Below are 17717 nucleotides of genomic sequence, written 5' to 3'. Positions count from 1 at the left end.
GTAAGACCTGGTATGGATTGACAGATCCATTGTCAACTCCGAGACATTGCCATCTGTAGCCTCCCTCCGTCTGTAACATGAGCAGAGTTGGTGGGGTTTTGAAGGGTAGGTGGGTGGTGGGATGTAGGGTTACGTCCCTCCATCTTGAAGCTGCCACATTTGAAAAACGCCGATACAGGATGCTAATAGAAATTATCCTGCAAATGTGAAATTGTTTATGCTATTTATTACAAACCAGTGTAAGCTATCTTAGCTATCGAATGCCTTTTGCTGGTTCTTTGCTACTTCGGTGTGGGGGGGAAAAAAGAGAGATCTCTTGGGAAAACTCCAGACCTTTATGTAGAACACAAAACTCTTCCTTAGATACATTTTGCTGCAGGAAATAAGATTCAACCAGTGTGTGATCCATTACACTGCAAGGAAAGATCAATTATTCTTTATACATACAAGTCTCTCTTTTTTTTGCCCCCCCTTCCCCTTTAAACAAGCTAATGTGATTTCCTGTTTGCATCGACATGGTAGAATTTGTGCAAGTGCAATCATTATGTACGACAATGCATAACAACGCTACGACACAACCCGTGGGGATTTTCCAACCCATGAGACAGCACCTGTGCTAAATGGGGCGGTTTATATTGGAATGGAGAGCTTTGGAGTCCTCCAAAATCACAGAAACATAGAATACAGAATAAGAGAGCTGGAAGGGACCTTGGAGGTCTTCTAGTCTAACCCCCTGCTGGAGCAGGAGACCCTATACCCGGGATGGCGAACCTATGGCACGCGAGGCGTTGCCCTGTCAGCTGAGTTCAGCCTTTTTTAAAGCCATTTTTCACCCTCCCCAGGCTCCAGAGGCTTTATAGAAGCCGGGGGAGGGCGAAAAGAGCCTCCCCCCCAGGAGGGAGAGAGAGAGACTGCGGGGGGGGAGACAGACACACACACAGAGAGACTGAGAGACTGAGGGAGGGAGGAAGAGAGAGACTGAGGGAGGGAGGGAGAGATGGAGAGAGACAGAGAGAGACTGAGGGAGGGAGGGAGGGAGGGAGGCAAGGAGAGAGAGAGACAGAGAGACTAAGGAGGAAGGGAAAGACAGAGAGAGAGAGAGACTGAGAGAGGGAGGGAGGGAGGGAGGGAGAGACTGAGGGAAGCAGGGAGAGAGAGGCAGAGACAGAGGCAGAATCAGAGAGACTGAGGGAGGGAGAGAGACTGAGGGAGGGAGAGAGAGAAAGACTGAGGGAGGGAGAGATAGAGAGAGAAAGACAAAGACTGAGGGATGGGAGGGAGGGAGAGACACACAGAGAGAGACTGAGAGACTGAGGGAGGCAAGGAGAGAGAGAGACAGAGTGGCATAGAGAGATAGAGAGACTGAGGAGGGAGGGAAAGACAGAGAGAGAGACATAGACACTAAGGGAGGGAGGGAGAGACTGAGGGAAGCAGGGAGGGAGAGACAGAGACAGAAGCAGAGAGACTGAGGGAGGGAGAGAGAGAGAGAGGCACACACAGAGAGAGACACAGAAACACAGAGACACTGACAGAGGGAGGGAGGGAGAGAGAGGCAGGGAGAGACACACACAGAGAGAGACAGAGACACAGAGTGACTGAGGGAAGCAGGGAGAGAGAGAGAGAGACAGATAGACAGACAGATAGACAGAGAAATGTCAATCAGTTGTTAAAAAATAAAACAAACAAATAAACAAACAAACAAAAGGTAGGAGTCCTTTAGTTGTAACACCTGCCCAGAAGATGGGATTGTTGGCAGAAGCTTAAAATGGTCAATATCGAGAAGGCTTCTGTTGTCTGAAATGCTGTAGGGTTTAGGGCAACCTTCAGATGTGTGGACTTCATTTCCCAGAATTCCCCAGGCAGCCTGGGGAATTCTCTTAGACTTAGGAGGAGGCCCTTTTAATTCTGAAACATCATGAATTGTAGACAAATAGCACTTGACTAATCAAATGAAGCCGAAAAAGCTGCTTCGGGCAGGATAGGCTATTTTGCTTATAACAAAAGTTGCATACTTGCACAAAACTTTCCTGTTGCGTCAAAAGAGGTTCAAACCCAAAATCTTTGCAACCTGCAAATAACTTCTACATCAAGAGTGGACCTCTATAGTTGGATTCTACACAACAAAGATCATTACAGGTCATCCTCGAGTTACGCTGTTTGTTTAGTGACCATTCGAAGTTACAACAGCACCATTATGTGCTGTTGACCATCCCAATATCTCAGGGGCTGCCCCAAAGAAGAGGGAGTCAAGCTATTCTCCAAGGCACCTGAGGGTAGAACAGGAAGCAATGGGTGGAAACTAATCAAGGAGAGAAGCAACTTAGAACTAAGGAGAAATTTCCTGACAGTCAGAACAATTAATCAGTGGAACAGCTTCCCTCCAGAAGCTGTGAATGCCCCAACACTGGAAGTCTTTAAGAAGATGTTGGATAGCCATTTGTCTGAAACAGTATAGGGTTTCCTGCCTAGGCAGGGGGTTGGACTAGAAGACCTCCAAGGTCCCTTCCAACTCTGCTATTGTATTATTGAAATTGTATTTTTCACACTATCATTTTTCACACTTACGACCGTTGCAGCATCCCCCCTGGATCACAACTCAGAGGCTTGGCAACTGACTCATATTTATGACGGTTGGACTGGCCCGGGGTCGTATGTTCACCATTTGTGACCTTCCCAGCTGGCATCAAACAAGTGAAGCCAATGAGGGAAGTCGGATTCACTTAACAACTGCATGACAGCTGCAGTAATTCACTTAACAACTGTGGCAAGAAAGGTCGTAAAATGGGGAAAACTCACACAGCAATGGAAATGTTGGGCTTAATTGTGGTTGTAAGTCGAGGACTACCAGTATAGATTTCTTCTCCTCGGAGTGTCGGAAGGAGTTAGAGATGTGACCATTAGTTCACATTGCTAAATCCCCAAAAATTAAGTGGGTACATTTGGGAAAATATACCTAGAAATTGTTACCCAAACCGATCATCGCCTAATTCAAAAGGGCACCGTTAAACTCCTCCAAATGGTGCTAGTAATGTAATGTAATTTCTTAATGTGAAAGATGAAACTATGTTTAAGGAGAGAAAACTATATATACAGTATTTTTAGCTTACATTTAAAATTAACTATATGCATTTATGTTGTTGTTTTGGGGCTTATTAGTATGCAGCTCTTAGAACATGATGTGTTATGTATCTACATCCTGAGTAACAGTCTGTATTTATATAATTAAAGTATTCTAAATTTATTTTAATTGCTTTCTTACCGCTTACACATTTTTCTTTTAATAAAAAACTCTTTGCTTTAGAGAGAATTCTGAATTTTGTTTAGTATTTCGCATTAAAGGTATAATCCAATGAATGGATACTAGTAAAAGCAACTGGATATTCCATTATGCAAAAGATAATAATAATAATAATAATAATAATAATAATAATAATAATAAATAATACTGGTGCATAATACACCAGACATCACACTGATTGAGAAAAATAAGGTCACAATCATAGACATCGCAATACCAGGTGATAGCAGGGTCGCCGAGAAGGAACATGAAAAAATTGTGAAATACCAGGACTTAAAAATTGAAATTCAACGACTATGGCACAAACCAGCAGTGGTAATTCCAGTGGTAATCGGCACACTGGGTGCTATTCCAAAAGCACTGGAATTACATTTAAAACAGTTAAAAATTTACAAAATCACCATCAGTCAAATGCAAAAAGCCGCACTGCTTGGATCTGCACGCATATTACGAAAATACGTTATGACGTCCTAGGCCCCTGGGTGGGGCCTGACTAGTAATCAATGCCAAATCTGGCGAAACAACTGGCCGCTGTGATACAATTGTATAATAATCCTCCTCCTCCTCCTCCTCCTCCTCCTCCTCCTCCTCCTCCTCCTCCTCCTCCTCCTCCTCCTCCTCCAATGGCCAACTAATTAAATGCAACAAAAATGAAGCCTACAAATACTTAGGCATTCTGCAGTTGCATACAAGCAACATCAAGCATGGAGAAGTAAAAACTATTGTCAGGGGAGAGTACACCAAACAGAGTTAGGAAAATTTTGAAATCTAAATTGAATGGTGGAAATACAATCAAGGCCATAAATACCTGGGCAATACCAGTTATAAGATACACAGCTGGTATAGTTAACTGGACACAAGCTGATTTGGACCTTTTGGACCGAAAAACCAGGAAACTAATGACAATGCACTACAGTTTACATCCATGTGGTGATACTGATAGACTGTACCTGCCCCGAAAATCAGGTGGCAGAGGATTATTACAAGTGAAGCAAATAGTTGAAGAAGAAAAACATGCACTGGCTGATTATTTAAAAGAAGGTCAAGAACATCTATTAATCGAAGTAAAGAACAAAAATCTACCGAAGGCCCAACAGACGAAACAAGAATACAGAAAAGATGTGATAAAATCAAGAATGGAGAGTTGGCAGAACAAAGCATTGCATGGCCAATTTCTGGAAAAAATAAAAGATAAAGTGGACAGTGAAAAAACTTGGTTATGGTAGTCATCTTCATCTATCTCCCTCCTTCCCTCCCTCCCTATCTATTATCTATCTATCTATCTATCTATCTATCTATCTATCTATCTATCTATCTATCTATCTATCTATCTATCTATCTACATACTTACACACACACACAGAGAGAGAGAGAGAGAGAAAGATAGATAAATGATATATCACTATCTATCTTTCTATCTATCTTTCTATCTATCTCTTTCACTATCTATCATCCATCCATCCATCCATCTATCTAACCATCCATCCATCCATCTATCACCTATCTTTATCTATCTATCATCTATCTATCTATCTATCTATCTATCTATCTATCTATCTATCTATCATCTATCTATCATCTATCTATCTATCTATTATCCATCCATCCATCATTTAGTCTCTCTCTCTCTCTCTCTCTCTCTCTCTCTGTGTGTGTGTGTGTGTGTGTGTGTGTGTGTGTGTGTGTGTGTGTGTAAATTTTGTGTTAGTATCTCTGACTTCATCTGGACAGCTGCTACACAATTCCTTGACAAATTCCATGCTGGTTGAAGGCATAGGAGCATTAGTTTCTATTTGAAAATCATCTGCAAACCCAGTTTGTACACAATGGCTTATGTTTTTGAGAATCTCTGTTGGTTTAATCACTGTTTATTTCTCCAAATGTCTCCCTCCTTGGGGTTTTTAAGAGGAGACTGGACACCCTTTTGTCTGAGATGGCATAGGGTCTCCTGCTTGACCAGGGGGCTGGACTAGAGGACCTCCAAGGTTCCTTCCAACTATGATGATGATGATGATGATGATGATGATGATGATGATGATGATGATGATGATGATGATGATATGATCTAAGAACTTTCTTGTGAAAATCTGCAGCAACCTATTAAAGCTGATACCATCCTCTTAGTATCTTGAACTGGATTATTCCAGATAATATTTCTGGACTAAGTAAGTCACAACTTTGCCTTGATGGGCTTTCATCTGCTTCTACAGGTGTTCCTCGATTTACAACAATTTGTTTAGTGACTATTCAACGTTACAATGGTACTGAAAAAAATTACTTATGACCATTTCCCACACTTATGACCATTGCTATACCCCATAGTTGCATGATCAAACTTATCAACCCATGGAACAGAAGTTGCCTTCGGAAGTTGTGGGAGCTTCATCACTGGAGGCTTTCAAGAAGAGACTGGACTGCCATCGGTCAGAGATGGTGTAGGGTCTCCTGCTTGGGCAGGGGGTTGGACTAGATGACCTATAAGGGCCCTTCCAACTCTGTTAATCTGTTATAACTGTTTTTTACCATTATGTTGCACCATCCCCATAATTATGTGGCCAAAATTCAAATGCTTGGCAACTGATTCATATTTACGACGGTCGCAGTGTCCCGGTGCTCATGTGATCCCCTTTTGCGACCAACTGACAAGCAAAGTTAATGCGGAAGCCAGACTCACTTAACTTAACAACTGCAGTAGCTCACTTTAACGACCGTACCAAGAAAGGTCGTAACAAGGGGCAAAATTCAGTTCACAGACGTCTTGCTTATCAACGTCGGGCTCTTTTATGGATGCATCTCGAGGACTACCTGCATTTTCCAAGGTGGATGTTGGATACACGTCCGTGCAGTGGCAATTGACAGCCACTTCGTACCCCCCTCGTTTGTTTTTGCTGATTTTGAACAGAACCCAACAGCTTAATTTCAGAAAGAAATCAGGATTTCTGCCAGCAGGACATTAAGAGACAAGATGTCTATAATACTACTTTCCTCAATGGAATAGCTCTTTTTTGGGGGGTGGGGAGAGAAGCCCCACCACCTTTGTGAATTGAAAAGGGCTATTTTCTTCTGCATTCCGTAAAGCAACACAATGCTTTGAGATCCGGCATTCAGGCTTTCTTAAACTTAAATCGGCTGGTTCATTTCAGGCGTGTCTGCGAAACGGTCAAAGGATTGGATCTCACAGCCGTGGCAACGGAGACCGTACCTTCCTCAAAGTCACAAAAAGAATAGGGGGGGGGGAGAGGAAACAACCAACACAAAACAGATTGTCGACAGCAGCTTTCTCTAGAGCTAATGATGGTTAAAAATTAGCCGACAAGCTTTTTTTTTTTCCTTTCCTTTTTTGGGTCCATTTAACAAAACAGCCCTACAGTTTTTTTAGAAATCTGGAGGTCTCATGCTTCCTTTCTAAAGCCAAAAGTCGTCAGCCTCCCCTGAAACACACACACACACACAGACACACACACACTAAGCTGAATGGTAGACCGATTCATAAACAGAGCCTCCTAAATGCCTGAATAAGTCTATTGTATGATCCCTGCATATATCCCTGCAAATTTAGCCACAAAGATGCCATTGGCAACAGCATATGCTAAACACCTTCTTTAAAAAAAAAAATGAGGGAGAAAACCCAACAGGCATCGTCTCCAAATCCACCTTGTCATATTTTGCAAGCATCTTTCGTTTGTGCAAGGAAAGGAAAGCAAAAGAAAACACCAGGCAAACAAAGAGAGAGAGAGAGAGAGAGAGAGAGAGAGAGAGAGAGAGAGAGAGGGGGGGGGGGGAGGGAGAGAGGGAGAGAGAGAGAGAGAGAGAAGACATACACACACACAAACACACGCACGCACACACACACCGTGCACACTTGTCCGTAAGAAGTGAAATGGGATGGAAAAAGTCAAGCGCTTCCTTTCCAGTCACCGAACCGAATCCCAGCATGGCAATATGGTGCCCCTGAAATGCTGGAAGGGAGACGCGTCCAACCACCCACGTCCAAATGCCAAACCTGCCTTTTTGCACTTGGACCCTTGAGACAAAGAGGAAGGGGGAGGTGGGCGGAAAAGGAGGAAGGGGTGGGGGGGCACACGGAATTGCTGGCTCCTTTTGGCTACTGCAGCTGTTGCTCTGTGTGTGCCGTGCATGTGTGCATATGTTTTTTTTGGGGGGGGGGGGAGTAACAGCCAGCAGGGCTGAAGCCTTTTTCATCAGTTGAACGTATCTCCCGTTACTGGTTCAACTAAAATGTTGGTTTTATGCCCACCCCTTTTTCCATTTGCCCGTCTCTTCTGAAGCACCGCGCAGGTTGTGGTGATCGTGAACGGCTTACGACACTCAGCGTGCAGTGGAAGGCTCTGCAGGCTGTGGCTTCTTTCTACTGGGCTGCAAGGAAGCCTCGCTCTCTGGCTTCCTTTCTTTTTCTACCCTCCCCAGTTTCTCCCTCTGCTCTTGAGCATCTTCTTGACAAGCCAAGGGAAGCCAGAATGGAAAATCAAGCCATTTTGAGCCTGTCCGGTCGGAAAATGGATTTTAAGCTGCCTCGGAGGAGTAAAAAGATGATGTCCCCGGTTCATCTCCAATGACGGACGCTAAAGAGACTGTCGAAATCCCGGGGAGCTGTTCGGAGTTTTGGAAAGGGGGGTCTCTCCGCTTCTTCTTCTTTCTCGGGTGTATTTTTCCCTCCCCTCCTGCCCTCTCCCTCCCCACGTCACCGTACGAACTGCAGAGAAAAAGGACAGAGAGAGAGAGAGAGGGAGAGGAAGAGAATGGAAGGAAGGATGATCAACCGTGATGCCCGTACTTCTCAAACTTGGTGCTGGGAGTCTGCTTAAAAATAAGGAGGAGGAAGGAAAAGAAAAGGAGGAGAGAAAAAAAAAACCAAACCAGAAAGGAAAGGGGAAAAAAAAAAAGATAGCTGGACATGCCTCTCGCCCTCCGAGATGAAGCAAAGTAGACATTGTGCGTCCCGTCAGCCGTTGCCAAAAGCCGAAAGCGTCCGAATTTGTAGCAACAGAGAGCTCTTTTTGAGCCCTGCATATAATTAAGTCAAACACAAAGGAAGCTACTGAATGGAGCTTGTCAATCTCTGGAACAGGGTGGGTAAGACACTTTTTAATTTCATTCTCTCGTGGAGAGGGGTGTTTTTCACCCCTCATAATTGTTCTCGTCTTTGCGGTGGGGTCTAAAAAATGGACAAATTCTCGTGTACCTTTTTGAATGCTTCTGAACTTTAAAGGCTGTCCTACAGAGTCCTGCATGCTGCATTTATGTGCACCCCCAAACCCCCAACGACAAGTCCAAGATTTGGCCCGATGACTCTCTTTATTTCTGCCTGTGCCCGTCCCCTTGCCCTTTTGCTGACATATGGTGTGATGTAGAATTTATACGGAGAAAGGCAAGTGACCAAGTCAAAGATTCAATGGACTTTCTCAAGCACATTGGGGAATATTCTTGCTAATGGATTTCCTTCTCATTGGGGTCTGTTTAAACTGGCTGCTGAAAAAGCCCCCAGGGTTGATCCTGTGTAGCCTGGGTGTTTTTTTAAAAATGCTTCCAGCCGTGCACACTGGGTGTCCGCAGCTTTGCCGGTGCGAGGGCAGGCTCCTCTACTGCGAGTCGCTGAATCTCACCGAGATGCCGCACAACCTGTCGAGCGTGATGGGTTTGTCATTGCGGTACAACAGCCTCTCGGAGCTGCGTGACGGACAGTTCACCGGGTTAACGCAACTCACGTGGCTGTTTCTGGATCACAATCACCTTTACTCCGTCGAGGCGCATGCCTTTCAAAAGCTCCGGCGGGTGAAAGAGCTCACGCTGAGTTCCAACAAGATCACCCAACTGTCCAACAGCACTTTCCGGCCGATGCCAAACCTACGCAGCGTGGATTTATCCTACAACAATCTGCAGGCTTTGGAGCCGGACCTGTTCCACGGCTTGCGCAAGCTCACCACGTTGCACATGCGGTCCAATGCCCTTAAGTTTGTGCCTGTCCGGATCTTCCAGGACTGCCGCAGCCTCAAGTTTCTCGACATAGGATACAATCAGTTGAAGAGCCTGGCTCGCAACTCTTTTGCGGGCTTGTTCAAACTCACCGAGTTGCACCTGGAGCACAACGACTTGGTGAAAGTCAACCTGGCCCACTTCCCCAGGCTGCTCTCTTTGCACTCCCTCTGTCTCCGGAGGAATAAGGTCACGCTTGTGGTGAACTCCTTGGACTGGGTGTGGAAGTTGGAGAAAATGGACCTCTCCGGCAACGAGATCGACTACATTGAACCTCACGTTTTCGAAAGTGTACCTCACCTCCAGTCCCTTCAACTGGACTCCAACCGGCTCACCTACATCCACCCCAGGATCCTCAACTCCTGGAAGTCTCTTGTTAGCATCAGCCTCTCGGCCAACGCCTGGGATTGCGGCCGGAACATCTGCGCGTTGGCCACTTGGCTCAGCACTTTTAAAGGCCGCTACGACAACAACTTGCTCTGTGCCACCCCTGAGTATGCACAGGGCGAGGACGTCTTGGATGCTGTCTATGCTTTTCACTTGTGCGAAGACGCCACGGACCTCACCACCGATGGGGACCTCCTCTCGGTTGGGGCCAACCACAGTGACCCGACGGCCGGCTATAACCCTTCGACTCTGAACTCTGACCTGCAGGAGGCCGAAGGGGATGGAATCACCGACGTCATGACCCTCACCGTCCCCAACGAGAAGACTGAGAACGCCGTTCAGATCCACAAGGTGGTGACGGGGACCATGGCCCTCATCTTCTCCTTCCTTATTGTGGTTTTGATACTGTATGTCTCCTGGAAATGCTTCCCGGTCAGCCTCAGGCAGCTGAGGCAATGTTTTGTGACCCAGCGTCGGAAGCAGAAACAAAAACAGACTATGCATCAAATGGCTGCCATGTCAGCCCAGGAATATTACGTTGATTATAAACCCAATCACCTCGAAGGAGCTCTGGTGATCATAAATGAATATGGATCCTGTACGTGCCACCAGCAGCCAGCAAGGGAATGCGAGGTGTGATTTTAATTCTGCTTTTGTTATGTTGTTTTTTTTCCAGTGGGGGAAAATTTCACTCGGTGTGTGCTACCAAATAGCAGTGAGCAAATTATTATTATTAAAAAGAAAAAAGACAATTCAATAAGGGTTGACTTGGCTTATCGGGGGCCTTTGTGTGCCGAAAATGTTCTGGTTTTGTTCTGGTTTTTTTTTGAAAGGAGCTGTCCCAAAAGACAGGATGTTAGCTTTATTGTGGCTAAACCCCTTCACGACGTTCAACTTTCTGACATGAGTTATTTCCTATAATAGCTCTCTGTGGGGAAAAAAATAATAATCTGCCGATAACCAGAAAAAAGAAAGTGTAAAAAAAAAAAAAAAGTAACGATGACTGATTTTTTTTTTGTAAAACCACCACCACCACAAAAAGATATGTTTAAAAAAATAAAATAAAAGCAAAACTAGCATTTACAATTTTTACAGGCTGTTGCACAGTATCTGAATTGTTATCTGTATTGGGGTGGGAAGGTGGATTTAATCCCTCTCACCCACAGGGAGTCGAACTGCAAAATCCTGGGTTCCTAAACAAACCACAATGAAGCACAAAGTTAAAAGGAAAGCAATGGGAGAATTGTGTGGCTAGTTGTACCATGTAACTGTTGAATTCAATGTGTTTGATCTCAATCTGCTATGTAATCGATCCTTTATATGCGTGGTGGGGCCCACTCTAATTTGCACCTCCCACAGCCTTGCCCCCCCTTTGGTCACAAGACTCAGGCGCAAGGGTACCCCAAAGTTCCTTTAAGACCCCGTTCCCCCCGTCCCCACCCGAAGCTTTTCTCTCATGTTCTCAGCTTGCATTAAAAAAACAAAACAAAATGACTTCTATCATTGGAGATTTGGGATGGAGATAGGACCCTGTTTTCCATCTGGTACCCCACATTTTTACACCCACCATTGCACGACAGAGAGACCTGCAGGAATTGTAAACTCCCCGGCCTGCAGAGCATTGGGGCAGCTGACCTAGAGACAGCCACCAACCCGTTTCCCCTGGGGGAAACTCTTATTTGTGTCGCTCACAAAGGTTGGGGAACAATCTTAACCACAGGCCAGCTTCGACCACAGTTAGCATTTAGCTGTGGTTGATCTTAGCTTGCCACCAGAAATGTTCACGTTGACTCCTGCATCATGTCTCCCAACTGATAGGCTGATGCCTGGCTAATCAATAATAATAATAATAATAATAATAATAATAATAATAATAATAATAATCCAAAAACAAAACATAATTTACTTCTCCTTCTAACCATCATCACAATGAAGCAGAAGTCACTAGTCCGGTGATCATCAAAGCTATTGCATTGGTTTCCTTCCTGTCCTTTTTCTTCTTCTTTTGAAAAGGTCTAGGCGATACTGCTGTTCCCTGGTCCTGTATTTTGAACCCGTTGCCTCCGTCTAGGACCAAGCCATCAAAATGATCTTCAAAACCCTTCAAAAAAACCTACACTTCTTACGGGTGCTGCTTTTCCTGGGTGCAGCCAGAGGCACCAAAAAAAATTGCAAACAAGAGAAGACAGGTGTCACTCACGTTCAAGCTTGTTCATCAAGGATGGATGGAAAAAGGATGGGGAGAGGAGGGGAAAGATTTGGGTAGCACAGAGAGAGACAGAGAGGGTTGCATTTTGAGGGACGGCAGAAGCAAAGGCCAGAAGCAATTAAATCTTCCATTTAATTAACTTAAAACACCCTTGCTTTGAAGCCCAGGCTTGAAGGAAGGCAAGGATTTTAACTGACACCTGCCAGAATGCAGAAGGAGACGCCTGGGATGAGATAGATTTCCCTTCTCGTTCTTGCCCTGTTCCTTCCTCTTCTCCAACAAGACAGCCAATGCCTTGTAAATCAGAAGTTTCCTTATCCCTGCCCAAAAATTGTGTTTTTTTTTTGATGACAATCCTTCAAGACACTTCTCAGCAAGCTACTGAGCCCCCCACCAAGTGACTCAAGGGGCTTTGAAATGCCACGTTTTTCTCTGCAAAACCCCAAACCCCACCTTGGACTCAATGTGCATTTTTCCCCCTCCTCCAGTGCTTGCTACACTATATTTCACTAATTCCTTTGCTGTTCTGTAGCACAGTCTTGGGTAGCCTCCTGCTGGAATAAAGATGGAATATACCTCTCTCTCGGTTCCCCCCCCCTGTTTTCCCCAAAATAAGACCTCCCTGAATAATAAGCCCAATTGGGCTTTTGAGTGCATGGCGCATGCGCTAAAAATAAGCCCTCCCCCGAAAATAAGCCCCTCCCAAAAATATTACAATGCAGCAGCAGCCATGAGGTGACCACGCTCGCCGCCTCCTGTACCTCAAAAATAATAAGACCTCCCCGAAAATAAGGCCAAGTGCTTATTTTTGAGGAAACACGGTAGTTTGTATCTTTCCATGACACCGATAAGGAATCATATCAATTTTATTTCCCACCGCAACCTTTCTTTGATATTTTGGGTATAAGAGAGTTCTCACGATGCCCCAGAGATTCATGTTTTTACTTCTCGGCTCCCTTACTCATATATTTATTTACTTCTCTCTCTATTGGTCAATCAATTACATTGCTAATTTGTCTAGGAATCATGGCCACCTAGATAGATGGCAAAACTATCGATCACTTCCAAATTTTACATACATACATACATACATACATACATACATACATACATACATACATACATATATACATAAAGCATGACTCTCTTTCAAAGTAAATAAAATCCGTGTTTTTACTTTTGGGCAGCCTTAATCATATGTATTCATTCACATATTTATCTATTGATTAATTAATCACCTTGCTAATTCATCTAGGAACTAAAGGCCCTTAGACAAGACTGCAAAACCACGGAACACTTCCAAAGTTTAGCATTTGATGCTTTCTCAGAGCAAAGCAAATCCATGTTTTTACTTCAGGGGCCCACTAATCATATATTTATTTATCTATTGATTAATTACATTGATAATTCATCAAGGAACTTAAGGTCACCTTAGATTGATTGCAAAACTACTGAACCCCTCCAAATGAAAGCATTGTATGCTGCTTAAAGCAAATAAAATCCACCTCAACAAATCCACCTCATGCAACCTCAAAGCAAAACAAATCATGGAAACAGGGCTGGTCCATCTATAAACCATCTAAACCAGTGATGGCGAACCTTTTCGGCACCAAGTGCTCACAAGGGCATGCAGAAATGCTGATTGGGTCTGGGCGCTGGAAAAGCCACACTTCCAGGTTCTAACGCGCAGGCATGCCCAACGATCAGCTGACCAGCGCGCACGTGCAGGCCAGTTTTTGGCACTGCCGTGTGCGCAAAGGAATCGCGCTCGGGAAAAGCCGAACTCCATGGTTCTATTATTGCATGCGCACACCCTCCCCCCAATCAGCTGGCTGGCACTCATGCGCACACCGGTTTTCAGCACTGCTGTGCGTCCGAAAAACAGCTGATCATCTTGCACGCACGCGGAGCAGAAACCTGGAAGACAAACAGGCAAGGCCGTACATGTCGGCCAACATGGCTTCATGTGCTACTTTGAGCACACATGCCATGGGTTCCCCATCATGGGTCTATATGAAGAAGGAATAAGAAAATACGCCTAAACTATAGGTAGAGGAGAGGAAGCAGAGGTGGTATTCAGCCGGTTCAGACCGGTTCAGATGGTTCAGACCGGTTCGGGCGAACCAGTAGTGGTAACCTGGGCCCGCCACCCACCCCAGCTCTACGTTGTCCTATTTACCCATGTTTTCTAAGCCATGCGTATGCGTGCAAGCTGCACGTGAAAACATAGCACATGCATGGAAGGCACACAAGATCACAAAGCAAGCACACGCTGGCACAGCCAACCGGTGGTAAACTTATGTGAAACACCTCTGAGAGGGGGAATAACTTTGCCTGTTGCTCAGAAGAAGTCTGATGAGGTCCTGCCTTGGAGGCACCTTTATTAATGTGGGCATGTTATCTCAGAAGGTTCTGGATCAGTGGTGAAATTCTTTTTTTTTTACTACCAGTTCTGTGGGCGTGGCTTGGTGGGCATGGCAGGGGAAGGATACTGCAAAATCTCCATTCCCTCCCACCTCCAGGGGAAGGTTACTGCAAAATCCCCATTCCCTCCCAACTCCAGGGGAAGGATACTGCAAAATCCCCATTCCCTCCTCAGTCCAGGGGAAGGATACTGCAAAATCTCCATTTCCACCCAACTCCAGGGGAAGGATACTGCAAAATCCCCATTCCCTCCTCAGTCCAGGGGAAGGATACTGCAAAATCCCCATTCCCTCCCCACTCCAGGGGAAGGATACTGCAAAATCCCCATTCTCTCCCCACTCCAGGGGAAGGATACTGCAAAATCCCCATTCCCTCCCCACTCCAGGGGAAGAATACTGCAAAATCCCCATTCCCTCACCACTCCAGGGGAAGGATACTGCAAAATCTCCATTCCCTCCCCACTCCAGGTAAAGGATACTGCAAAATCTCCATTCCCTCCCCACTCCAGGGGAAGGATACTGCAAAATCCCCATTCCCTCCCCACTCCAGGGGAAGGATTCTGCAAAATCCCCATTCCCTTCCCACTCCAGGGGAAGGATTCTGCAAAATACCCATTCCCTCCCCACTCCAGGGGAAGGATACTGCAAAATCTCCATTCCCTCCCCACTCCAGGGGAAGGATTCTGCAAAATCCCCATTCCCTTCCCACTCCAGGGGAAGGATACTGCAAAATCCCCATTCCCTCTCCACTCCAGGGGAAGGATACTGCAAAATCTCCATTCCCTCCCCACTCCAGGGGAAGGATACTGCAAAATCCCCATTCCCTCCCCACTCCAGGGGAAGGATACTGCAAAATCCCCATTCCCTCCCAACTCCAGGGGAAGGATACTGCAAAATCTCCATTCCCTCCCAACTCCAGGGGAAGGATACTGCAAAATCTACATTTCCACCCCACTTTGGGGCCAACCAGAGGTGGCATTTACCGGTTCTCCGAACTACTCAAAATTTCCGCTACCGGTTCTCCAGAACCTGTCACAACTTGCTGAATTTCACCTCTGTTCTGGATGTATTTGCTCCTTAAAAAAATCAAACTGTATTTCACCCTTTCTCCAGAACGGAGGAGAGGGAGATGTTTCTTATGGTCTCCAGCTGCTAGGGGAAATGAATTGCTGGTAGAAAAGTCATTTTCACCACCCTTTAGAGCTGTTTGGAATCAGATAGCTTTGGTGTAACAATTCAGCCTGTGCTGGTTAAAATAAAGTTGTTTGGAAAGAATTTGTCTTTGTACGTATGCAGGAGCAAAATGTTGATATATTTTTTTTGAGTAGGCAAAATGATCTTGTTCTCCCTTATATTTAGGTGGATGTGTCTCTTTGTGTGTGTGTGTGTGTGTGTGTGTGTGTGTGTGTGTGTGTCCAAGCTTTGGTGATGAACTTATTCCTTTTGCTTCTGGCCTTTCAGCCAGGAGACCTGAAATGTGCTAATAATACCAACAGTTGTGAAAGGCAAACTGCTTCTTCAGTACGCTGTGAGTTGTGTTATAATTTCACCGAAAGAAACAAGGAAATTTCAAAGCCGTTTCGGCTGCTTCCCTCAAACGGACGGAACGGCAGATCAAATAAAATAAAATTAAAAAAAAAAAAGTACAACCGAATGAAAAAAACAGCAGGGTTTTTCAACAGACAGTCTCAATGCATGGGATAAGTTTAAGAAAATTAAAAAAGCATAACTTCTCTTTATGCTGGGAAATATTTCTCGTGGGGCTAGTGACAGCTCTTCCCCTCCATGAAAATTTGGGCCACAAATGATTTAAAATTGTAGACCAAAAGAGGTAGTAGCCTCATTGCTTGATAGCCTGAAGGAAAGACGGCGGACAGATCATCATTTGATCATGGCCTGAAGGAACACAACTGCATTTAGACTGCGCAACAAGTTTTTTTCTGGAATTTATTTTTGCTTTGAGGAGGCTTTATAGTCTATGCATGTAGTCCTCGCCTTATGACCGCCCTTGAGCCCAACATTTCCATTGCTACCCAAGGCGGTTGTTACATGAGTTTTGCCCCATTTTACGGCCTTTCTTGCCACCGTTGTTAAGCAAATCGCCGCAGTTGTTAAGTTAGTGACACAGTTGTTGTGAATCGGGCTTCCCCGTCGACTTTGCTCATCAGAAGGCTGCAAAGGGGGAATCGTGTGACCCCGGGGCTACCGTCATAAACACGAGCCAGTTGCAGATTGTCTGAATTTGGACCGAGAGAATGCTGCAATGGCCGTAAATGTGAAAACCGGTCATAAGGCACTTTTTTTCAGTGCTGTTGTAACTTTGAACGGTCATTAAATGAGCTGTTGCAAGCTGAAGACCGCCAAATCTTACACTTGGCAAGGAGTCTCGGAGAGTCACGAACCAATGAAGGGAACTGATTGTCTCCTGCAAACTCCACTCCCCTTTCGCTCCTCTTTTATTTCCTCTGGGAGGGGCCATTCACCGTCCACCTGTGGCCTTTCTCCCAAGTCGACCCCTGTTCTTCAGCTGTTCCCTTCGTCTGGCAGCTCTGCGCATGCACACACTGGGAACAGGCTCCAGCTGTTCTTCTGCCTCACTGATGTCTGACTCTGAAGGCAGCTGATAACTGCCAGACGGCCCTGGCCCCCTCTCTGCCTCCGACACAGAGTCCTCATCAGAGCCTTCCCCAGACGCCAGGACTGGCCCAGGTTCCTCCCCGACCTCCTCACTGTCTGAGTCTGCTGCCAGCTCTGATGGCCACTGATGGGCCACAACATATATGTTGGCATGAAGGCTCAGGCTGACTTCTGAACTACCCCGGCTTTTTCATAGTAACTCTGACCGCTGAAAAAGATTTCAGGGATGTTTCAATATTGTCACCTTAAAGCTACAGTTTCCAGGGATTTCAATGGTTGAACCCTGACAATTCAACAGTCTATGAAGGGCTATTTTTTCTAACAAGTCCACGTCCACTTAGAAAAATGAAATGAGATAATAGAATCCCAACATCTCATCTACAAAACGAATCAATGGTGGGTTTTAATGACTGCGCCCGACAACAGCCCTAAGATCATCCCTACGCTCGCTCGTGTCTTTCAAACATGTCAGCTTCAACCCCTCGACCGCAACCGCCACAAAATGAAATGCAAATGTAAACAATGGCACTAGAAAAACAAGGCGTTTTCAGATCTTCTTTGCAAGCCAGGAGAGGAGAAAATTATCTTAACTTTACTCTGCCTGCCCTTTCAGACAACTTAAAATAAACGTAAGTGTTTATATTTTCTGGAGGGTTGAAAACTAACTACTTCCCTTGGAAAGGATATGAGGGACCCAAGTTAAAAGCAACAGGTCTGCCTTGGTATTAGCAGGCCCTGGGCTGAGTTATTTTTAGGATGAGCCTTTTGA

The 17717-nt window shown here is 45.3% G+C and overlaps 2 protein-coding genes across 7 annotated transcripts in view; one reads left to right on the top strand and one right to left on the bottom strand.

Moving 5' to 3' along the window:
* CTNNA2 (catenin alpha 2) overlaps positions 1-17717 on the bottom strand; it is a 459621-nt gene that overhangs the window by 225842 nt on the left and 216062 nt on the right. Inside the window, exon 8 of one of the 6 annotated variants that reach the window (XM_032224164.1) lies at positions 4777-4791. The exons of the other annotated variants lie outside the window; for them this stretch is intronic. Within the exon in view, the coding sequence (XP_032080055.1) occupies positions 4777-4791 (15 nt within the window). The remainder of the gene's footprint in view (positions 1-4776; positions 4792-17717) is intronic. 6 annotated transcript variants of the gene reach the window in all.
* Positions 8750-10318, top strand: LRRTM1 (leucine rich repeat transmembrane neuronal 1). The gene has a single exon (XM_032224170.1). It carries the CDS (start codon positions 8750-8752, stop codon positions 10316-10318), a length of 1569 nt encoding a protein of 522 aa, XP_032080061.1.

This window comes from Thamnophis elegans, chromosome 9 (genome assembly GCF_009769535.1).
Source record: "Thamnophis elegans isolate rThaEle1 chromosome 9, rThaEle1.pri, whole genome shotgun sequence".
NCBI classification, from domain to species: Eukaryota; Metazoa; Chordata; class Lepidosauria; order Squamata; family Colubridae; genus Thamnophis; species Thamnophis elegans.
Note: the sequence above shows the minus strand (reverse complement) of the source record. Positions and strands in the feature narration are given on the sequence as shown.

What these genes read in the sequence shown, in the direction of transcription:
- LRRTM1 (XM_032224170.1), top strand. Translation starts at nt 8,750, where the DNA reads ATGGATTTCCTTCTCATTGGGGTCTGTTTAAACTGGCTGCTGAAAAAG.